General features: G+C 50.6%; 1 protein-coding gene across 1 annotated transcript; it reads left to right on the top strand.

The window, feature by feature from the left end:
• Nucleotides 1–947: 947 nt before the first annotated feature.
• Nucleotides 948–22,388, top strand: CSF1R (colony stimulating factor 1 receptor). Its single transcript, XM_082489763.1, has 21 exons — nucleotides 948–1,011; nucleotides 6,309–6,554; nucleotides 7,356–7,640; nucleotides 8,187–8,323; nucleotides 9,086–9,245; nucleotides 10,115–10,304; nucleotides 11,352–11,467; nucleotides 11,750–11,870; nucleotides 12,551–12,741; nucleotides 13,389–13,501; nucleotides 15,592–15,718; nucleotides 16,179–16,283; nucleotides 16,616–16,726; nucleotides 16,999–17,161; nucleotides 17,744–17,844; nucleotides 17,991–18,109; nucleotides 18,867–18,989; nucleotides 19,111–19,222; nucleotides 19,529–19,628; nucleotides 20,264–20,369; nucleotides 20,827–22,388. The coding sequence occupies exons 1-21, from the start codon at nucleotides 963–965 to the stop codon at nucleotides 20,956–20,958; spliced, it is 2,907 nt and encodes a 968-aa protein (XP_082345889.1). The 5' UTR covers nucleotides 948–962; the 3' UTR covers nucleotides 20,959–22,388.
• The last annotated feature ends 1,270 nt before the right edge of the window (nucleotides 22,389–23,658 follow it).

The raw sequence follows: 23,658 nt of genomic DNA, 5'->3' as shown, positions 1-23,658 counted from the left end.
GAAAACAGCCTCTAAAAGCTCCCCACTAGCAAGGCAGTAGGACTGGGTGGGATGGGCTCCTGGGGGTGGTTGGCTGATGGTGACAGGGTTGCTGTGAACATTGGGCTTGGAGATATGGGGAGAGGAGAAGAACTGGAGTCCTCATGTGTCCCCCAGCCCAGCTGGGGACAGGGAAGGGTCTGCAGGCTGGGGAGGGCAGTGAAGGTGAGCCTACAGCTGGTTGGGCTTGACCCTGCCTCTGCATGGTGCTGGGGCAGGGCTTGATGGTGATCCTGGGTGGCTACAGGACTCATCTCTGCATGAAGAAACATGGTCTTGGTTAGAACAAAATAATTTGTCATCTTCATAGGCCTTTTCCCACCTGGGAACTGCCCTGGCCTGAGCCACCTTTGTGGGCTTGTTGTGAGGCAGTCAGCCAGGTTCCTGTGTGGGTCCTCAGGACCTGAAGCCAGCAAGAGCAACTGGGCCAGAGGTAAAGCTTGTCCCACTGCGGTAGTAATGGATTCCCTTGCCATCAAGGCAGGCCGCAGCCTGGCTCTGTGTACCCAAGCAAGTGTGCAGCAGTCCCTGGGGGTTTGGGCAGCAGTAGCTGTGGCGGATTTGGATTGTCCTCAGCCCTGGTATGGTACAGTGGCCCCTTCCAGTCCTGGGGAATGGTCTGGGGCTGAACCCCTCTCTGGGGTTGGAGGGTGGCCCTCCATCGGGGTGTGCGCATGGCCCCACCTCTGCCGAGGGGGTTTGTCACTAGTGACGTCTCAAAGCATCACTTTTTTTTTTCTCCCTCCTGTTTCAAAAACAAACAAAAAAAAAGGAATTTCTTAACTTGTGGTCAACTCGGAAAGGAGAAGCTCCTGCTGAGGGAGCACTGGGGACGGTGCCCACGAGGAGAGGTGCTCGCTGCTCGGGAGGATCTTTCAGCCACATCCCTGCTCCACACAGAGGGCACCGCAGTCCCTGGGGACATGGGTCCTGCTCTCCTCCTGCTGCTCACCACAGCTGGCATCTGGCACGGTAGGTCCACTGGCCCCCCAAAGCTCTCTGATGTCTCCATGTCACTCCAGGACAGGTTTGGGACATGGCGAGGGTTTTCCGGTTGTCTGATGCGAGTGCTCCATCCCTCCTTGGGTGAGGAAGGGTGACAGCCTCGGTGGGGCTGAGGCAGTGCTGAAGATGGACTAATGAGCACTCGGCTCCTGGTGGTGGAGGGTGAAGCTGGGCTCCCAGTCGTGTCTACCTGTGTGGTAGCCTGCTGTGGGCTGGGACGGTCCCTGCTTCTGGAGGCTGCTTCGTGAGGCAGCCACACATGCTGTGGGAAGGTTCAAGGAACCTCGGCATGGGCAAGGAGCGTGCAAGAGAACATGTCTGCTCCCTGGCTCCATTGGAACAGGCTGGCCAGGGAAGTGGTTGAGTCGCCATCCCTGGAGGTATTTAAAAGACATGTAGATGTAGGGCTGAGGGACGTGGTTTAGTGGTATTTTGGCAGTTAGGTTAACGGTTGGACTTGATCTTAAAAGTCTCTTCCAACAAAACTGATTCTGTTCTATTCTATGGCACAGCAGGGAAGAGACACCAGTTTGGCTTTTAGTGCAGACTTGGCTGTAGCAGCTTCCTGAAGACCATCCAGAACTGGCTGTCGTTATAGAGGGAAGGCAGTGGTGGAAAGAGGGTGTGTTACTAGTCTGTGTTGGCCCTGGAGCCAGCTGTGATGAGGGCTCACTCTTGGCTGCCTGCAGCACTGCAGGGCCAAGGGGTATGGAAAGGTGCACGTAGCATAGGAAGAGCCTCAGCAGTGGGGAGATAGGAAAGGGAAACTTCCTGCTGTTTGGGTCTGGGTGGGGGTTAGGAGGAAAGAGAGGTTCAGCAGAAAGTGTGTCCTGAGGGAAGCCGTCTCTGAAACAACCCTTTGCCCAAATGGGGCAAGAGCTGGAGATGCTTGGCCTTCAGGTGAAAGAGTCGGAAAAGTCAGCTGCATTGGCACCTTCTGATGCACCTTGTACCTGGCTGGAGATGTCCGAGGATTGCTGTTTTCTGGTGGTGTGCTGGCATATACAACAGGGCTGTAGAGCCAGGTGCTGTTAGACCTTGTAATGGAAACAGAACTCGGGAAGCCAAGGAGGGAAAGGTGAATATGCCTGGTTTTTGAGGCTGCGGAGACGATAACCCACCAACCTCAAGAAAGAGTCACTAAGCTTCTTTTGAGGTTTGCAACCAACCAAACAGACAGAAACCAGTATTACTAATCTCATGTCTTAAATGCTGGCAGCCTCCTGGATCTTGTGTGACACTTTCCTTCATTATCCTTTTGAGCTTGCTCCCAGCACAATGAGGCTATGGTGGGGAGTGTCCCCCTGGAAGGGGGCAATCTAGTGGGGAAAGCGTTCAGCGTGTAACAGGGAGGCAGTGTATCCCTCTTGAGCCACTGCAGCGTTTGTATTTTCAGCCCAGGGAACTTGCATGCTCCTTGCTGTTGTACTGCATGGTGTTTCACTTCAAGTCATGTCTTTGATATGCTGAGCAGGCTTTTTCCAGGTCTGCTGTGCTGGGAAACTGGGTTATGAAGGCTGCAGGGTTTCAAATTTCTTATGTGTTTTTTTTGTTGTTGTTGTTTTGTTTTGGTTTTTTTTAAGAAAATAGGGACTAGGCAGGTCTGATGTAGATTTGTGAGCGATCATAATGATATCTGTTAGGATCTCTCCCAAGGTTCCTTGAGGCACTGAGCAATGCAGGTCACTAGCTGTGACATCCTCGTCAGGCGCTGTCTGCCATGTCAGGGTGTTAGACACACATTTGTCTGAGTACTATGACTGTTGGCCATCTGCAGCACAAAGCTGCAGCATGCCAGGGTTGTCCAAAGCAATAGCCTCAAACTGGAGCTGCCTGACTTCTTCTGCCCCTTGGATTGCAAGTGCATCTTCTGAGAGTACCCAGGGCTGACGTGGTATGACCGTTGTGATCTGGGCTTTTGCTTGGAGGAGTGTCAGGGGCTCAAATCCCAGCTTCAGGTCAAGCAGAGGAAAGACCTGAAACCTGATCAGCTCACATCTGTGGTCTTGGCTATCTTGAGAGGTTTTCCCGGGGTTTCTTTTGTTTTCTTGTTGTGGATCAACCTAAACCTCTGAGGTAGAAGCCCCAAGCAGAGATGTGATGAGCACCCGTTTCCGCTCCCCACGCCCTCCACATACTGTAGGTGACTGTGGGGAAGGTGTCCTCAGAAACCAAGCTTTTTCTTGCCAGCACTGAGAGGGGAGCAAGGGGACCTCAGGTCTCTATGGGTCTCTCCCTGGGCCAGACCTTAGCCTTGTTATCCCCCAGGACAAAGTCATGGTCCTGATAACTGGCGTCTGTGGTCAGATTCTTGAGCCTCTCTGTCTTACCAGCCCTCACTTCTCCTTCCTCACCATTTCCAAACCCTCAGCAGAGGAAAGTAATGGTTTGGCTGGCATGGGAGAAGCAGGGACAGAGCCTGCAGCTGTAACTAGAGGTCATGGTTACACAACCCAAGTGTGGTAAAACCTTTGTCCAGCAGTTACTGGCAATGCTGCGGAAGCTGCTGGAGAGCAGCAGAGAGACATCCTTGGGCTTCGTGCAAGATTGCACGCTGGTCAGCACGGAGAAAGCCTCCCCCAGCAGCTCTGCTTCCCCATTTTGGAAAAGGACCCACTGGTCTGACTCATCTGCCAGCACACACAAAGGAGCGAACACTTGGGTGGCCTTCACCTGGTGGTGTCCTGCATTTAGTGTGGTGGTTGTGCCATTGACAGGAGTCTCCAGTGAGAGCCTGAAGGCTGCTGGGTTCTTCGCTGTTATGGAGAGCACCTATCCTGAGCCTCTTCTGGCCATAGCATCTCAGTAGTAACTGGAGGTTGATGACAAGGACGGGAAGTGACATGACACTTGTTTTTTCTTGTCCTCCTGCTGTGGCCAAACCAAGGACCAGTTACACTGTCTTTCCTTGAGCCAGTTTGAATGCAGCTCTGAGTCAGAGCTTGACTCCCCCATCAAATGGTGCTGAAGCCCTGGATGCGGAGGGGTAGCTAAAGCAGAGAGCAGGTGAGGGAAAAGCATCCAGGGACAGAGAGTTAAAGCAACAGAAACATGTCAAGTCCTGCTCAAAAACACGGCTCAGCAAAAAGGGAGGAACGTTGTACTTCAGATATGTGGAAAATGTGGCTTTGTAAAGGATTCTGGGATATGTTTTTCTCCACTCTGGGAATAAATGAGGCTTTTCCTGTTTCCACAGAAAGATAAAAGCATCACGCATGCACGCACACACACACACACACACACACACACACACACACACACACACACACACAAAAACCCAACAGGGAGATAAAATGTCAAATATTCCATGCTCCAAAGTTCCCTGTCCTCTGCTTTTTCCCCAAGGGCCAGTGAGTTTGATCCAGGCCTTGTTTGGGTTTCCCCTGGACAACTGCATTGTTGTCACGCACCAGCAGTGCTCTCCAGGGCCCTGAGTCTCACGTTCTCAACCCTTTGTTGCATGGAGGGAGGCATCAACCCAAAACTGCTTAAATGATGCTTTTGGAGCTCTGAAGGATGGGCTCTGTTGTTACAGCCCCTGAGCAGGGCTGGTAGCACAGGATGCACATCTGTACCTCAGACAGTCTTTCTCGCCAGGCGAGAGCTGTGAGCAGGGCTGGGTGAGGATGGGTACGTGCTGCTTCTGTTAGCTGCGTTACAGAAACGGTGTCCAGTCTCCAAGGTAGCACCTGGGAACAGATGTGCTTTAAGCTTTCTTTTTTACTCATGGCCATAAGCAGCCTTCCCTTCTCTCCTCCCTGCAACAGGTTTGGGCAGTGAAGGGCTGTAACATCTGGTTACTGCCCCCCTTTCCCCTGAAGGATGTGCAAGTGCAGCTGGACTAATAGTGCCATCAGATGGTGTCTCGCCCTCTCCCATTTCCTGATGATTGGGGTTTTTACGTTCATTTCAACAACAAACCTCTCAACTAAAGAGCTCCTGTGAGTCCAGAGCAGTCTGCTGCAGAGTTTGAGGCATCACAAGACCAAATTGAGTGCCCCCCCCCCTTTTTTTTCCACTGCCACCACTCCAGAGCAGCACTGCCTGCAGTGACCTCCTCTATGAAGAGCGATGAATTGATAAATTGGGCAGCTACCTTTCCCCTTGCTATTATTTGAACCTGGGTGTGTGTCACTTTAAGAGGTGAGGATGGATTAGCAAAGGGAAAGAAAAGCAGAAGTGGGAGAATAGCCCTGGATAGGGGCTGGAGGGGGTTGCAGAGCCCCCCGAGCACAGATAGCCATTTGCAATGTGTTTCCTGTCCTCCCCGAAGGCCTGGCGTGGGGGTGGCAGTACCACTTCTTCCCCAGCCCCACGGCACTGATTCATTTCTCACTTCCCCCCACCCTAAATATAGGTGGTGACTCAAAGAACTCGCTGATGTGGCAAAACAGGGAAAAAAATATTTCCTTCTGACACTAAGGGCTGGAGTGGGACCCTGGTTCCCCTTTATTCAGCCAGCAGAGAAGCCATCTTCAAAGTAGAGATGGCATCGGAGATCCAGCTGGGTTGCAACAGCAGCGTCAACGTGGCCTGGTGGGTTGTATGTACAACTGCAGCTATAGCTGCAGTTTCATGAGCCATTTAGCTTTTCTGTGCCTCAGTTTCCCACCCCCAAATATGAATAATGATGCTGACTCATTTCATAATGTTTTGATGGCATCTGTGAGGAAAACACACTGACTGTATGATAAGGCATAAGTAGATGTCCTTCAAAATCTACTGCTCAGCAACCAAAACATCGGTCTTCCCAAAAGGCATGTGCTGACCTCCTGATCTGTAGAAGCTTTCCAGATCTGTTCTAGCTCATCACAGCACCAATGCAACAAAGAGAGCCCCATCCATTAGACTTGGCTTAAACTTCACCAAACGGTGTTATGGGCTAACTGAGTTCATATAGTAGCTCCAGCTCTGCCACAAGAGGAAAACTGTTGCAAAAAGAGGCAAAACCCAACAGGAATAATTTCCAAGCTAGCATCTGGCCTAATCAGCTCCAGATGATTGTTTTCTTTCTGTCCCGGTGCTCTAAATGGTCACATATGGGTTTTTGTCTCTTCCCTGACATTGATTCCATGGAGTATCAGGCCATATAGGTCTGGTGGGATGGAGAATGGCTGGAGTGACGCAAGCCAGAAAGCTACTTTGAATCCCAAGCCCAACCTCTTCCTGATGCTGAGCTACTCCATGCTCAGCAGTGTGAACTCCAACAGAGCATCATTAGGGATCATTTTTGCATCCTCACTCTTTCTCTTTTTCCTTTGTAGGCTCGGCATCCCCAGTGATCAGCCCTGACCTCCCTGCTCTGGTTGTCAACACGGGCGATCCAGTCGTCTTGCACTGCTCAGGAGAGTCCGAAGTTGAATGGAAGAGCCGAAAGGGTACATTCAGCAGCCACAACAGCAGCATGCTCAGTATTCCCAAGGCCACTTACAGGGATACAGGCACCTACAAATGTGTTTATGTCAACAGCAGCGACAAGGGCATTGCAAGTGTGCATCTGTTCGTGCGAGGTAACCATGTTTCTCTCTTCCTACATTTGCTGGCAGAACAGACTCCTTTCAGGGAGCGCTGCCATTACGCAGGTCTCCTCTATGGCTGTGGTTTTGTGTGTGTTTGGGGAGCAGTGCAGGCTCCTGCTGGGGCAGTGGATCACCCACAAGCATGTAAGCCCACATATGATAGGGCTCATGGCTGAAGCACTGGTGTGGAGTATAGAGCATCTACATATATGTCAATGGCCTGGACCTCTCCCTCTGCTTACCTTGCCTTCCCCTCCTGAAAAAACAAGGTTGAAAGTTTGGTGTTGCAATGAGCAGTGAGATCTGGAAATCAGAGAACTGTATGGCCAGTACCCCAGATAAGGGAATGCCGCATGAATCACACCCTCTCAATGTGACCTGAACCCCAAATATTCTTTCACCCCAGAAGAAGGTATGCTGTGTTAGATCCACCACTGAGTTCAGCCTTTCCCTTGTACCAGAGATACTGTCCTGGACAGGGAAGCTGGAGGTCTGATAAATAAAACTAACACCGTGGTGAAAAGTTTAATTAGAGGTAAGCATACTTCTCAGGCTCTCTTGGCTATGTACATTTGTGAGTTGATTGCTGTGCTCTCCTCAAATGCCTTAGCTGGATTTGGGCTTGTCGTGTGAGTTTTTGGAGGCTGAGTCAGGCAGGCGTTGAGCACGGCTGCCCCAGCATCGAACTCCCACTGGGCAGCAACGCTGGAGACTTGCCTTTGCTGGAATGTGTTTCTCAGCATCAGTGCATTTTCTGATCCCATTCTCTGGCCTACCTTGTTTCCTCCACAGATCCCAGTAATGTGTGGTACACCCCAACTTTCCGGATCTTCGTGACCAAAGGTGGTAATGCTGAGCTCCCCTGTCTCATTACGGCCCCCGAGTACGGATCCAGCGTGACCCTGAAAATGGATGACGCCTCTCATCTCTCACCCGGGACCAACTACTCTTTCAGTACTGAGAAAGGAATAACACTATACAATGTGCAAAGCAAGCAGAAGGGCTCTTACCGATGCCAAGCAGTGATAAATGGAAAAATACAGTTGTCATCAAGAATAAGGCTGATTGTGGAAGAAGGTAAAGGATTGGGGTTGCTGCTGCCCTCAGGGAGATAGCAATAGCTAAGCTGGCCACAACAGGGAGTTAAGGAAAAGCTCCTTGCTAGTGTTAGGAAAGACCTTCTGAACCTGCAGTCTTTAAAGGGTATTTAATGGAGGTAAAATTCCATCAGCTTCTGGAAAATTGGCTCCTTCAGGTGGGTCTCCATGGGTTAAGCAGTTTTCAATTCTTTGCAGGCACTATCACAGAATGGAGGAATATAGTCCACATTTATCCCTGATGTTCTGCAAGTCCTCAGGCCCTGATGCTCAGGACATAACCATGGCAGAAGGTTCCCCTTCCCTTTCAACCCCCAGTGCTGACTGCTATGCTCTCCCTGACCTGTACCGCTTCCCATAGACACCTGCACAAAAAGGACTGATGATCCCTAGGGAAGGAGAAGGCCAGGGGTAAAGAGAGCAGACAATGGAGAGGAGAAGGCAGCCAGGCCCTGGGGAGTCTCCAAACCACACAGGGTCACTGGGCCAGATAATGTTGAATCTTTCCCTGCTTGCCTTTGTGTAGCACTGGAGAAGCCTGTGTCAGTGACGATGTACCCTGTAGACCATGTGCGAATCGTGGGCGAACCTTTCAAAGTCACTTGCAGAGTAATTGCTCCTTCCCACAAGTATGACATCAGATGGGTGACAGCAGCAAAGAACGTAAGTTGTGCGGCTTCAAGGGGATATAGGGCTTTCCTGGAAGCTTGGAGACATGGGGTGGTAAAAACCACCCAGACCAAATACACCTGCAGCAAAGCCTTGAACAACCCAACCAAAGCAGCTATTCAAACAAGCTGTAGAAATCTGAATATGGCCATCCTTTCCTTGGGATGACACAGGGTTAAGAAACACCTGCCCGTTGTCAGGATCTTGCCGCAAGAGAGAATGAAAGTATGTTGTTTCAGCTGAGTTCATTGAGCAGGAGCCACAGTACCTTCTGAGGCAACATTTTTCCCACCCAGCCCCGCCAGGGCTTGTAAAGCAGCAGACATGTTCAGGACACACAGTTCCCCAGAGAACAGATATGGGTGAAGACAGGGAATGCATTTCAAAATCTCTGTTGTGCGGACTTTTAACTGCTAGATGGCTAGGTAAGGTTTGCTAGCTGTCCTTATTATATCTGACACCTTTATTAAGGAGTTGAAATAACATACAAGATATGTTTGGATCACATAGTGTAAGGCCAACTTGCAGTCAGAAGGCTGACAATAACTATAACCCTAACTGCTGTGGAGTATCTGCCCTGAATACTTAGGTTTAATATGTGTCTTGGTCTCCACACAGATGGCTTTCAGTGGCAGGGGCTCTACAACAAAGTTCAGTAGCCCAGAATGGGAGGGGGTGGGTATATTTCTCATAAATATTCAGTTCTATCCTCTGCCCTTCCAAGAAAGTACCTGACGTTCCCTCCCTGCCTGACAGGTCAGGAGAACTAAAAACCCTAGCTTTGAAAATGAGAACTACATCATCAGTGACATCTTGTCCGTTCCAGCGGTGACCATGGAAGACAGTGGGAAATACACTTGTATAGCTAACAACTCAGCAGGATTTCGGAATGCCTCGGCAATGCTTCAGGTAGTAGGTGAGTGTTTCCCCAAAAGACCAGGAAGGTGTGGGCTGAATCACACCTAGCCTTGAGTATTTGCCACTTCTGCCTCCATCTTGTTCCCAGTTTTGCTGGAAACATCATTCTCACTTGTGCCTGAAGGCTCACATGAGAACTGTGGAGCTGCCAGGAAAGGAACTGGTGTTCCCTTCACATCTTGAAGGGCAGGAGGACATTTTTTGGATTCTGGATGAAAAATCGGAAAGCTCTTCTCAGTTTCTGTGTGTTTATAAACAGCTTTGAAACAAAGTATCTCATCAGGTCCCATGGTTTTGTGCACATTCAGGTTCCTCAGATGGTACCAAACCTGATCTTCTCTTACAGTGGGCAGTACCTCATTCTCCCAGTCCTTGTCCTTGCCTTCTGAGACTTGGGTGGTGTGGCTAGATGTATCTCAAGATGGAAAATTCATTCTCACAGCTTGTAGGCTGGAGTTTGCTGATGACCCAAAGCCGTTGCATACCATGGCTCAGAAAGAGGGCTTAGTCTGAGTTGTTTCCAAGTGAGAAGGCAGTAGTTTAGCTAAGGGGCCTGTCTCCTATGGGCGGTGAGGAGATACGGTTTTAGCCTCACCGCTTATTAGAATATAGCATGTAAAACATCTTTCCCTGTGAGAGTTCACTAAGATATTCTAGCTCTCCTCTGGCACAGTGTAATCCAAGCTGCCATGACAAAGCAGCAACTTAGAAGTACTCCTTTGGCAATATCATCTGGGTAACGTCTCATTCCCGCCTGCAGTCTCCCAGCTGCCCTTTCCAATAATGGTCCATTTATGAAGCTGGTATAGGCTTGTTTCAGGTCTCTGGACACGCCTGCTGATGGTCATGCTCTCCTCCATCCTGCAGAGAGAGGTTATGTGTTCCTGACCCCAGTGCAAGCCACCAGCCAGGAGGTTGCTCTGGGAGAGAGTCTGAAGCTGCAGGTCCACATTGAGGCTTACCCAAAACTTCACCACTGGGGCTGGGAGCACACAAACCCCTTGAAGAGCTCTGGGAGTACCACATTCAAGGGCGATATGATCTCTGGAAACAACTGGTATGTGCTCTCTCTCTTCTACACCAGCTGTGGTTTATTTCCAGCAATGCTTTCCTGGTGAGACCCCATGCTACTGGCTCACGGAAAACTCTCTGGTTTTAAAGAGGGGAACTGTTCTGCCTTTCTGTCTTCTCTTTCCAGTATTATTAGCAAACCACAGTGAGCAGGTCTGATCAGGTCAAGGAGGACAGCACCTCTGTCTAACTTGGCAGCCTTCTCTTTAGAAAACCTTGTGGAAGGTGCTATCACATTTATGGTTTGGTTGTTCAAGTTTGCACTCTTCTTGCAGGAATAAATTGCAGGGGTGGATGGACAGTATAAAAAACTAAATCCCCTCACTGATCTTCAGACCTGTCCCCTTCTCCATGGTCTGGAGAGTGTATGTACTGAGTGGCATTGTATGTCCCATGTCAAGAGAAGCCACATTGTTATGTGGATAAGACCTAAAGGAGGGCACAGCCCTGCTCTTCCAAAGCCTACAGCCAGATGAGGCCAAAAGGAGACTGAAACAAAGAGAATCATTCCATTTGGTGGGGAGTTTTGGCAATTCCCCTTTCATTTTCTTAGAAACCCAAAATAGTCCACAAGAGGAACTGTGCCACTCAGCAACCATGATGGCTTTAGGGCAAACTCTTTTTTGCATTGGGGTCTGAGAAATGGGCTGGGGGCAGAGGGGACTGGGAACTACAGACCATGGCTTGATGGGCTACAGAATGGGAGCAATTCCGTCAAAGGCAGGAGGACCAGCATCCTCTGGCCCTTCAAAGGCAATGATTTAGATGTTAAACTCTCCTTTCTTTCTGAACATTCATCCACCTGTAGCCTTTCAGAAGTGCTGTGGATTTGGCGGCAAAAGGTCTTTCTTGTCAGGAAGATCAGAAGCAAGTAGCAGATTCCCCTCATGGGAATTACTGGGATCAGTGCTGGGAAGTGTTCACCCACTCCTGGGCACAGGAAGCAGCTGCATCTCAGTGAGCAAAGACTGTGAGTGCTTGAGTTCCCTCAGCACAGCTTTCTTCATGGTGTTTACCCTCTCTGTGTCAACAGGTATAACAACACACTCTTCCTGAACCGCCTGCAAGAAGGAGAGGGAGGTCTCTATACATTTTATGCCCTCAACAACGAGACCAATGCATCTGTTACCTTCAGCATCTCTGTGAAATGTAAGTGCTTGGCATTGCCCGTTCTTTCACCCTGCTTGCCCTGGGGCTGCTGCCCAGCTGGCAGCAAGGAGGATGGGATACCAGGGTGATTCTAGCTCAATGCCCACAGGACACGCAGCCAGACTGCGTCTGGGACCCAGCCCAAACCTATGCGTAGCACAGAGGTTCCCGGTGTTTTATTGTTGCTCACATTGAAAGTAAATCAGAGCACGAGGAATGTGCTCTTCCTCTGCTCATAGCATTCACTGTTTCACCCTGGCACTCATCTGCCTTCCCCAACAGCTCCTCCCAGGGTCTGCAAAATCAAGGTGCCAGCCAACGACTCCAGCATCCTTCAGTGCATGGCCATCGGCTACCCTGCCCCACGCATCGAGTGGTACCAGTGCCCCACTCACTCTGACAGGTAGGAAATGCCCAGGAGACCGAGCACCTCCAAAGGTGTGCGCTGGCATTTGTGGAGCAGCACCACGGGGGCTTGCTTACAGGCAATATAGCAGAGCCTGTCCAGTAACAGTAACAAGGATGTTGCCCTGCTAAAAAAAAGAGGCTTCTGGGGACTGTCTGAGGAGAGGGGGCGAGTACTGTTCCTAAAGTCTTGAGCCTGAAGAGTTCAGCCACCTGTGATTCATGTTCTCCCAATGCTTTTCCGAGGAACTTGTGGGTCCTTTGGAGAAGTGCCCTGGTGTATGTTGCTGTAGAACTACATCCTGGCTGGCCCTAGTTATCTTTCTGGGACCTCCACGGGTCTGAGGCTCCGCAGAGCACAGGCTCACTGGGCTACAGTGTGATGGGAGGCAACTGCCGCTGCCTCGACAAGGGGTGGTTGTGTCTCAGTACCAGCCCCATTCAAGGAGGGAACTGCTGCCACAGTTGTAGCCACATACATGTAGTTAAGTCTCTGCCTATACAGGGCTTTGATGCTCAGAGAGATATCTTTTAACTGGGCAGCGAGTAACATGTCTCATAGAGCTGCAGCCCAGATCCCCAGCGTCTCCACTCCAGTCTGTTACAGGCACCAATTCACTTTGTGAGCAATTGCGCTGCAGAGGAACACTCATTCTCTCCTGCTTTGTGTCTCTGCAGATACAACGAGGACTATAGGTTGCTACGGAATGACTCCAGTCCACAGGAGGTGAACATTTTACCCTTCCGAGAGGTGGAGGTGGAGAGCGTTGTACCATTCCAGGAGCTGGGTGCCAATTTCACCTTCTGCTGTGTGGCCATTAACAGAGAGGGGAACGCTTCAGACATGTTTCACTCACTCACCATCACCAGTAAGATACAAACTGGTAGCTTGGCAGAGTGGGGGACAACCTGGGGGCTTTTGGGGTTCTATACATATATCCCTACTGTTTTGCAAGACAGGTGGAATAGATTCCACAAGCCCTCTGTCTTCACAGGAGGTGGGAGGCTTTGGCATTTGCCAGTCCGAGGAGCCACGTGGGAATTTCAGGCTGGGCATAGTGTGGTGCCAAAGGCTGAGCCATGCCATGAACACCCTGTAACTGCGGGACCTAGCTCCAGGGCACAGCACTGCCAGCTGTTGCTCAGCCCACTGGAGTCCAGGGGTTGCCTCTTTTGATGGGCCTGTTCTTGCTGCACACGTCTTGGTCCCCAGTCGGTCTGACCTGTGCCTGGTGCTGTTTGTGTGGAAATTGGGGTGGATGTGGGGTGGGGGTGGGGGGGTGGACGGGGGGAACCATTGCAATCATGAATTTGGTAACAAGAACTTCCCTCAGTTCCCAGCAGCTCTTTAGCGTGTCTCTGAGACCAGTGCTGGGTTGTGTTGTGTACAGGGGAAGCATAAGTGAAGAGCTGGGCAAAATGCTCCCGGAGATGGGATTGAAACAGGAATGTTTTACTCATCTCTGTTTTGTTTTGGTTTTTTTTTTTTTTTCTTTTTCTTCTTTTTCTCCTCCAGGAAGTGTCATGGCCCCCCCAAACAGACTCTTCAGCCCCATTCTCTCCACCTGCATAGGCATATCGGTCCTGCTGCTCCTCCTGCTCCTCTTCCTCCTCTACAAGTACAACCAGGTCAGATTCCCTGTTGCACAGCAAGGGCTGCAGGGGCTGCCCAGCCTCAGAGACCACGCTGCCTCTGCTGGCAGCCACAGGCAGGGAGCATCCAGCTTGGAGGTACCAGGCGAGCCGCCTCCCTCAGCTCCAGTGTCTCCCAACTTCCCTCGGGAGTTCCCTGCTGCAGGGCAAGGCTCATGCATCAAACCCAGTGTGTTCGCACCTCTCCCACGCTGCTCAGTCTTGTAGCCCAGAGGTCAGTGGGGATATTCCTTGGTACCAGGCGAAGGTGCTCACTCAATGCTGCCAATTGCAGCTGGTTTTGCTCTGGTCACCAGGAATCCATGGAGTAAATTAAGGAGAAAAAAATAAGCGGTTTGCAACTTGCATCTACTTTTTATTCTACTCCTTGCTTTATAAAAAGCTGTCTTTATGGGGAAACAGGATGATGTTAGAAGGCGTTTGTCTCTAGGAAGACTTGGTCACTATTTTTATATAAGAATTTGCCCCATTTTCTCTGCAAGACTCACTTTCAGCATTTGGATTCATTCTCAGTTGTTTCCATAAACTGTACCAATCAATAGCCACCTCTGCTTCATCAGTGGGTGGAAAATCTCCTGGTTTTCAGCTCTCCCTTTTGGCACTCTTCCTTCGACAGCCCATCAAGGCTGCAAATTTTGCAGCAAAGTTCTGGTGCTGGTTGTCAGAAGATCCAGCAGAACCCTCTCCCGTACAAGCACCTACAGCTTTACAGGCAGAGCTGTCTTTGGCCAGTAGTCTGGAGACAGAGAGATGGATGGATGTGTAAGCACAGCTCTGAAGAAATAGCTTTCAGGAAGGCCTTGCAAGCCCAAGAGAAGCAGGACATGTTTATAAATAATCTTAGCTATCTCAGCCATGGACTTCTTAAGCCATGGCTGATTCCTGCAGTGCTGGGTGAATCGCAGTGCAGAAAGCAGCAGTGCTCACCCGCTGGGAGCAGGCGACAGCAGACGGCATTCTTTATGAGAGACCTCCACCAGAAACTGTGCTGCTCGGAGCATCCTGTCTGGGCCTTTTTCAGCAGCCTGCATGGGCATGAATGTTTAATTCTCAGGCAAATAAAAGAGAAACAGCGTGGGGGAGAAAACAGAAACAGATGCTTTGCCTCAAAACTGCAGATCTGTTTGCCTCAGTTTTGGTCCCTCATGCCTGAGCTAACCCGGCTTTGAGCATCTACCCATACGCTGCATCCTTCTCTGCAACTCTCCAGGGGAAGTAGCAAGGAGAAGCATTTCAGTGCACACCTCCCAGTAACGTGACTCATCACAGCCACGGTCATTCCACCCATGCTTCCCTGTGTCTGTCTTGATGGATCGGGGACCACCTTTGCCACACTGGTTGCAGGTCCTTCCCCGTCTCCTTCTACAGGAGCAAAGGTCGCACACAGTATTCTCACGCCAAGCTATTTCACTGCCTTTCTCTGTATTTGTGCCTCCAGCCTGTCTCCCTGGCCCTCTCAACATCCATGAGAACCCCCAGCACAAGTTGGCAACTGCCCCTGCCCACAGCCTCCAGCACTGCTGCTCTCTGTCCTTGCCAGGTTACTTCTGCCATTAAATTAATGGAAAAGAGAAGAAATTCTTACTTCTCTTTCTCCATTTCTTTCTTTTTTTTTTTTTTTTTTTTTGCCTGTAAGGGAAGCAGTGCTGGGCCACCTCCCCCATTCTGCTGTGCTCAGCAACCCAGGGTACCAAGGAAAGAGACACAGCTGGGATATCTCCCTCCAGCACCAGCTGGGCACTGTCAGCCATGGGTCTGGTGGGACATGCTGGCTCTCCCAGCTCTGCCATCCCGTGTGAGGGCAACGGGCTACTTCAAGTGAAAGAAGCAAGAGAGCCTCCCTCAGTCATGGGTGACAACTTGGGGGGACTTGGTAACAGCAAAGGGACAAGGCTGTCCAGACAAAGCCTCTCTCACTCAGTCTGGGTTCAAAGCAAGAAATATTTGATGGGCTGAAACCTAAGTGTTCCCTCTATGCCTGCAGGGTGAGAGCTAGAGTGCATGCTGGGACTGGGGAACCCTCAGGACTTGAGGAACGTTGAATAACTGGAGTCTCTCCCTTACAGAAACCCAAATACCAGGTGCGGTGGAAGATCATTGAGGCCTGTGAAGGGAATAACTACATCTTTATTGATCCCACTCAGCTGCCATACAATGAAAAATGGGAGTTTCCCAGGAATAACCTCCAGTTTGGTAAGAAACCTTCTCTGCTGTTTGCTTGGTGGCATCCAGCTCACCACAGAGCTGAAATGATCCAAGGGGCAGAGCCAAAGCAACTGGGCAACATCCTTAACCAGGCCTCACTGCCCTCTTCCACACAGGGTGGCAAACGCTAGGGTACAACCTCCCTCCAGCCCTTCCTTGCTCCAAGGAAGGTTGAGAGGATCATGTCCCTCCTCTTGCATCTGGGGTCATTCCTAATGCATAGACCTGGTGAGCCCATGTTTGGACAGGGCCTCTTTCATACCACGTTTCCTTATGGTAGAGTTCCCCTCAGATGTTGACCAGCTCCTGACTAAGGGATGTGTCATCTTGTCTGTGCTTAGCAGGAATGCCCACCCACCAGCCATCCTCCTCAAGGCTGTGTGCAGGACAACTGTTCAATCTCTTTCTATGAAGCATCTCATAAGCACATTTTTTTTTCCCTCTACAGGAAAAACTCTTGGAGCGGGAGCCTTTGGAAAAGTGGTAGAAGCCACCGCTTTTGGGCTGGGCAAAGAAGATTCAGTCCTCAAAGTGGCTGTGAAGATGCTAAAGTGTAAGCCTGGAGCAACTTTCAAAGGCTGAAATCCCCCAGGTTCCTTTGGGAAGGGTGTACTGTGTGTTCACCACACGTGCTGGTGGTCCCAGGCTGCAACATCTACTTTTTAGATGTTTCTGTGACGAGTGCTGGGTACTGGAATCACACTGCTGTCATTTTTGTGGACAACCATGGCCAGAGACACACACAGAGGACACAGTTTCCTCTCTGAGTGTGTCTCCTCCTTTTGTTCCACCTCTCTGTCTACACCTTTTTCTGTTTTTCCCCTTACTCTCTTTTTTGTCTCTCCCTCACTCCTTCACGCAGCCCTTTTCCCTCTTGTCTTGCAGCTTCGGCAGACACGGATGAACAGGAGGCTCTCATGTCTGAGCTGAAGATCATGAGTCACTTGGGACACCATGAGAACATCGTTAATCTGCTGGGAGCCTGTACCTACGGAGGTAGGATCCCACAGCCCTGCTTCCTTCCATGGACCCCTCCCATGGCCTGCTCCTCTGAGGCTGCACCTCTCCTCAGTCTCACACCAGAGACAGCTGATGAGCTAGGTGGTCTTTCTTGAACCTGTACCTTTGCAAGGGCCTGTGGGCTGGTGGTTTCCAGACATGCTTACGTGCAGTATGGGTTCTGCTGCCCCCCCCCCCAGAGAAAGCAACCCTTGGGACAGGTCACAGGAGCATTGCTTCTTAATGAGTCCTTTCTGCCTCTCTCGCAGGCCCAATCCTCGTCATCACCGAGTACTGTCGCTACGGAGATCTGCTGAATTTCCTGCGGAAAAAAGCTGAATCCATAATTATCCAGGATTCTGCCCTGGACACCTCTTTAGACAGCACTGCTGATTACAAAAACGTTGACCTAGAGAAGAAATACATCCGCAGGTAAAAGCAGAGTTCCGATGGCCCCAGGACCGAGCAATGCAGGGCCGGGGTACTTGCTGGGAGAAGCGTGCAGAGGGCTGTGCTGGGGAGAGATCAAGGCCAAAGGTCTGGGGACTTGCAGAATACGAGGTTGTAAAAGCCGCTAGGGATGTATGTGTTTAGACTTGGTTACGCTTCCGAGTTTTTCAAAGTCTTTGACAGCAGTCATTGAATATCCCACAATAGATCCAGGTTTCGATCCAGTCTGCCCTCCCACAATCTGGAATCAGAACTATTGGGCTTCCTGCCCTGTTGGGCATCTGAGTTTTGTAGGACAAGAGGCTGAGTGCTCCCCGTCAGCCAAGGGCAGTCACTCCCGTGACCAAAGGGGAGCAGTACCTGAAGCCCCATACCACAAGGCATCTAGGTCCCCTTTCTGAATCAGCCTAGATGTTGACTTTCCCTTTGCCCTTAAGTCTCTAGCTAAGCTGCTTCCTGCAGGCAGGGATGTGGTTTCTTCTCTCAGTGGACGTGGAGAAGGGCAGAAGGTACTGCTGGAGGGTTGCTAACAGCCTGCCTCCATCTCTGTTGCTTCTGACTCAGTGACAGTGGCTTTTCGAGCCAGGGTTTGGAAACATATGTTGAAATGAGGCCTGTGTCATCATCATCATCTTCAGCGTCATCAGATTCTGCGCAAGCCAGGGGTGAGTTAAAGGCTCAATTCTGTGTTTTCGTGATTTTTTTTATTCTGGCCATCCTGTCTGGTTTAGCCCCAGGGAACCAGCATATGGCATAGCTTGCATTATTTGCCAGGTTTGCAGCAACTCTAAAACTTTGCTTTAAATTTCAGGGAAAAGCTCAGACGAAGAAGATGAAACCAGGGAGGACCTCCGTCCCCTCAATCTCTCTGACCTGCTACAGTTCTCCAGCCAGGTGGCCCAGGGTATGGCATTCCTCGCATCAAAGAACGTGAGTGTGAAGAGGACAACGGCCCCCAGCACCCCAACTGGGAAACGCCAGTCCAACCAGCAGGCACCATCCACCTGCACGAGGCTCGGGATGGTTTTTGGATGGGGTGGCCAAGCTCAAGAGCATGGCTGCTGGAAATGGGCCCCTCTGCTCCATTTGTTGTGTTCAGACGTGCTGGGTCACGGTCACTGGCGTTCCCTTCAGAGCCTTTGTATCCCACGGGCTCTGGGCAGGGCAGCGTTACGGGGGGGACCCCAGGGCTGTGCATCGTGCTGGTCACAATGTTTTCTCCCCAGCTTTTACATGAGGTCAGGAACTTTGATGCGAAGCTTTCTCGTGTTGGCAGCTTCCCCACTGTCCCAGGGACAAGGAACTGAAAGTGGCCGTTGAGCTGTCGGCCAGCGCTGGCTCACTTCGAGTGCCAGAGGGTAACCAACCGTACGACTGTTTCAGAGATGAGGGCACCGTGTCAACAGCCCCTGGCTCTGAGCCTCCTGCCAAGGGGAAGACAACGGCCCCATGAATGATTAAAGGACGTGGCATGAGATGTCACAATGTCTTAGCGCTGCAAATGAAGTGGTTGGAGGAGAGCCCGTACTCCTTGTACGTGACACACTGCCTCTCACAGGGGCTTTTCAAGCAGCACGTGTTCCTCTCGCCCCTACAAGTGTTTTGGTGACAGGCCCAGGCTGTAGGGAGTTAGCTGGGACTGCTGGGGGACATTGGCTGGGTCTCAGTTGTGCTGTCTTCTCCCCAGTGCATCCACCGTGACTTAGCAGCCAGGAACGTGCTCGTATCAGATGGACGGGTAGCCAAGATCTGTGACTTCGGCCTGGCCCGTGACATCATGAATGACTTAAACTATGTTGTAAAAGGCAATGTAAGTAACTAAAGGGGGGACAAGGGAAGGTACAAGGGTAGGGTGCAGCTGGAGTACGAAGGACAGGGTGTAGCGTAAGCTGCCAGCTTGTCCCAGCCTGCAGGAATCTCTGCTCTTCCAGGCTCGCCTGCCCGTGAAATGGATGGCCCCAGAGAGCATCTTTGATTGCATTTACACAGTGCAGAGCGATGTGTGGTCTTACGGCATCCTTCTCTGGGAGATCTTCTCCCTCGGTAAGAAAGAAGTGAGCTTGTAAACCTCTCTCGTCTTCCACGGCTTACCACTGCCCTAATGTCTCTGCAGAAAATATTCAAAGAAAGGAGGAAGGTTGACAAATATCTAGGTTTTATCAGGGTTATAGAACATTGTGAGGGACCATTAAAAGCAATGGATCCCGATGACTGGCTGTAACTCAGAACTCCCTGAGAACGAGTAGCACCGGCTCAGGCGATGCTCCAGCCTGCGTCTTCTCACCCCACGAGAATGGAGGGTCACAGCCTCTGATCTGAGAGCCACCTCTGCTCCTGTTACCATCACAGGTAAAAGTCCATATCCCGGCATGGTGGTGAACAGCAAATTCTACAGCATGGTGAAGCAGGGATACCAGATGGCCAGGCCCGACTTTGCTCCCTTGGAAATGTGAGTGGATGTGCCGAGATGCACATGGCGGGTGGCAGGGTGGCTGGAGCTGCTTTGCGGGGGGCAGGCAGGGAGGTGGCACAGGGACCTTGGTCACAGGTCTGCCTGCTGCATCCAGGTGTGGCTGCCCTTGAGATCCAGGTTGGATCCTACCAGGCTGCTCCTTGCTCCTGTAGGAAAGCAAGATCTGGGGCGATCAGTTATGATGGTCCATCCAATATTTCCCCTGTTTACAGCCGGGAAGGTGGGAGAGGTCGTGTTAGATGCCTACATTCCTGAACTTAGTGGATTTTTCTTTTCTTCGGTCAGCTACTTTTGACCCTAGAACTGTGAGAAGACAAGCTTGAGTAGGTTACAGGAGGGGAATAAGTTTAAGCTTAAAGAAAAAAGTACTGGAGGCATAAAGCCCTTTGTTGATAGATTAGAGAAGTTTGGTCTATCCACTTCTGCACCCGCTTGTCTCTGGAGCACTGCACATGCACTGACCACGGGTTTTACAGACAAGACGACAAGGGATCGCTCAGTAACGTGTGCCTGAGACGCAAAGTGCTGCAGGGAAGGGTCTGGGGGTGCAAACCCTCCTGCAGCTTTGCAGCAGCACAGTGCAACCATCCTGTCCTTGTTTGGCTCTGCAGGTACAGCATCATGCAGGCATGCTGGAGCCTGGAGCCCACCCAGAGACCTACCTTCGACCAGATCGCCTGCTTCATTCAGAAAGAACTGGAGGTGCATAAGGAGCAGGTGAGGACCATTGGAGAGCAGAAGGGGGAAGGGAGACATGCTTTCCACCTACGTGAACATAGCTCCCGGACAACTTTCCTGGGGAAGTCCCTTTAATTCATGGGAGCAGTTTAGTGTTGGTGGCAAGTGCAGAGAGGCATCCAGATTTCCCCATGCTGGAGGGTTAAGTCACTCCCCACCACGACCAAAAGACACCAAAATACAGCTGTTTTGCAGCAGCGTCCATGGGCAGCAATGTGGGTAGCGATACGACTACCAGTGCAGCAGCCCTGCCCCATTCCCCTGGATTTGGTGTGCAGCTGGACAAACGGCACCTGTCCTGCCAGCTAGCCGTGCCCTGTGGGCACAGCAAAGAGTAGCATTGAGTTGGCATCTCCAGCTGGTTGTCCATGCAGAAACAGATGTCATACACCATTGAAGGGACTGAAACACACTTGGGGTTGTTTTTGCTTTGAAGGACTACACCAACCTCCCCTCCACTGCTGAGGAAGACAGCGGCTGCGATACCTCTGGCTGCTGCGAAGAGTCCTGCGAGCAAGAGGAGAGTGGCCAGCCCCTTCTCAAGAGCAACAACTATCAGTTCTGTTAGCTGGTACCATCGCCCCAGGGTAGATCTCTGTCCTCCCAGCTCTGCAGAGCGCACGGTTCTGCTCTGCCCAAGCACACAGATGCCTTCTGCTTTGGCTCTCCTCTCTGTGCTTTCTGAAGTCACCAACTCCCCCACTGAACAGATGGTGCTGGAGCAACTCAAAACCAAGACTCACCGTGGGGTCCCTAAAGTCTTATCTCAAACGTAGCATAGAGTTGTTAGGATGATAGCATGCTCCACCTCTGCAAGGTACAGAGGGGTGTTTGGTTTTTGTAGTTTTTTAAAAAAATACAAGTTGCAGCCAAGTAAGACACTTCCAAAAGTAATTCACAGGACTGAACCCTGTGTTTTATGAGCACACCTTGAAATTGAAGTCCTGAAGCTGGAACTGCTCCACACACCAGCAGCAGCCCTCTTTCTTGGTGCTCCTGCTCTCTTCCCTTTATCAGTCTGACCCTGGATGATGCAGACTGAGTGTGTAAATATAGGTAAAGCCCCTACTATAGCATTAAATATGCATTAACCCCCACATTTCCTCATGCACTCTACCTACCTCTCTGCAGCTGATGCTTCTGCAGGGATTGTTTGAGTGAAGTGAGCCAAGAGGACAACCCCAGGGTTACTGTGCTGCAGTACCAGGACAGAGGGGCTGTTATTTCTCAGGTCAAACAGAGGTAACCGGTGTTCTTCCACGTGAGCACTGAACACAACCCCAATCCAGGAAAGAATGGCAGCTTAAACCGATCTGCAAACGATCAACATAACACATATCCTACAAAACTTCTGAATTATTAAACATGTAGCAATCACTGCCTTGGTCATGATTATAGATAAACTCTTGTACATATTTTTCCTGAGTGTATTTTAATAGTACCACTGAGGTAATTTTTTTTTCCTCATAAGCTAGGGCCTAATGCCCTTCAACTTATTTCTCATCTAGCTCTTGTTCAGGGTTACTACTGCCACAGCCACCTGGTCCTGCGTAGCTAGCAGAAGCAGCTAATGAACCTTCTCAGCTTCACCTGGCCTCGATGGGTGAAGGATCAGTGTTCCAGGTACAAGCACTGACAGGGCTCAGGCAAACCACAGCGCGACCGAACTACTGTACGGCAGGTAGCCCTGGTCGTGCTGCGAGCCATACGTTGTGGGCCACTTCTGATGATATTAAACCTGGTTTTACACTAACACCAAGTGATTCATTCCTCCTTACTAAATAAAAAGCTAATGTATTTCTATCTGTCAGCATTATAAAGAATAAAATAAGACATTTAACAAAACAAGTCTCTCCCAGGGGTTTAAGGACTGTTCTCAGAAGGGAATGGATCAGAGCACAGGTGATGCACTGGCCCATCCTTTCACACCCTGTGACTCTGCTCCAGTTCCTCACACACACTTCTCATTACCAGTTCTCAAAAACATTCAATCTTGTGTAATGCCAAAACCTTATTAAAAGCAAAGTTTTAAAGCACTTTGCTCTGACTGGCCTGTCTGTGCTGGTGAGAAATGAAGTAGTCACTATGCATAGATATAGTGGGGGAGTAATTTCAATTGTGATGATTGGACATCTGACAACAGTCACTGTGTTTGAGACAGGCGCATGGCGGCAGACTGCGTGGGAAAGGCAGCGTGATGCCAAGGGCAGGGAAGAGGCAGAAAGGCCCTGGTGACCAGACTCAAGCTTACTGCAGCAGAACCTCCTGTAGCAAGAGCTGAGACCCAGCAGGAGCTCCTGCCCAGGCTATCAAACACAGCCTGAGGAGAAGTCGGTGTCACTTGCTGCAGACTCTCTTCTCTGAAAGTCACCTCAGGAGCTGTCCTGTGCAGAACAAGTCGGTAGACCAGGGGAGTCAACCATCTGCAAAAGCTACTTTCTTGTCACTTTTAAGAACTATACCTTAGCTATATTTAGCAAGATAAGATAATTTTATTTGACACTCTGGTGAGGTGGCCCAAGCAATTTCTTGAGCTGCTCCTCTCCGAACACCTTGCTTCTGAGAATATCAGGATTTTCCCCCCAGCACAGCAGTGCAGACTGGAATCATGGTGTACATCCGCATGGTGTTTGTGCCCTTTCCCACTGCAGTCCTCCAGGTCTTGTACACAAAAAACAAGTCACTTGGCCACAGTTTCACCCCCAAAATTGGAGATAATTTATTAAACTTTATCACTGACTGAAAAAAGTCACTAATTTCTCTTATAATAAGTTAATGTTCTTAACAGAAAAACCCCAAGCCATAATTACTGCATTTGCTCAGACTTAATACATTTACTTTAACAGTACGGTACTCAATAGGTTCCCCTTCACAGAAGGGAGTTTTCAGCCACACCGCAAGCCTCTGAATCTTCCCCACTGCTCACTCGGACAAAATAAACTCCCTGGATGGCAACTTCACAGTCCGGCATCCCCTTCCTCTCCTCTGCGGGTCACAGCAAAAATCCATCCACCTTCATCACCAGCAACAGCAAAAGGGAGCTGGCAGCAGACAACGCGCACAGCCCTACCATCGCAGCCCAGGGTGTTCTTCAGACATGCTGTAGGGACAGAGGTCTCGGCCCAACTCCTCTCAAGGAGCTGATGAAGCAACCTGGGCAGCATGAGACTTCTCTAACCCACACAATGCTGTGTGGACATGGGCAGGGCAAATAAGACACCTGACAGTACTGAGATCGCACACGTGGACGCAGCTCTCCCCGTGCCCC

The sequence above is a fragment of the Vanellus vanellus genome, assembly GCF_965231255.1.
Source record: "Vanellus vanellus genome assembly, chromosome: 13".
Lineage (NCBI taxonomy): Eukaryota > Metazoa > Chordata > Aves > Charadriiformes > Charadriidae > Vanellus > Vanellus vanellus.
This window is presented reverse-complemented; position numbering and strand designations above follow the sequence as displayed.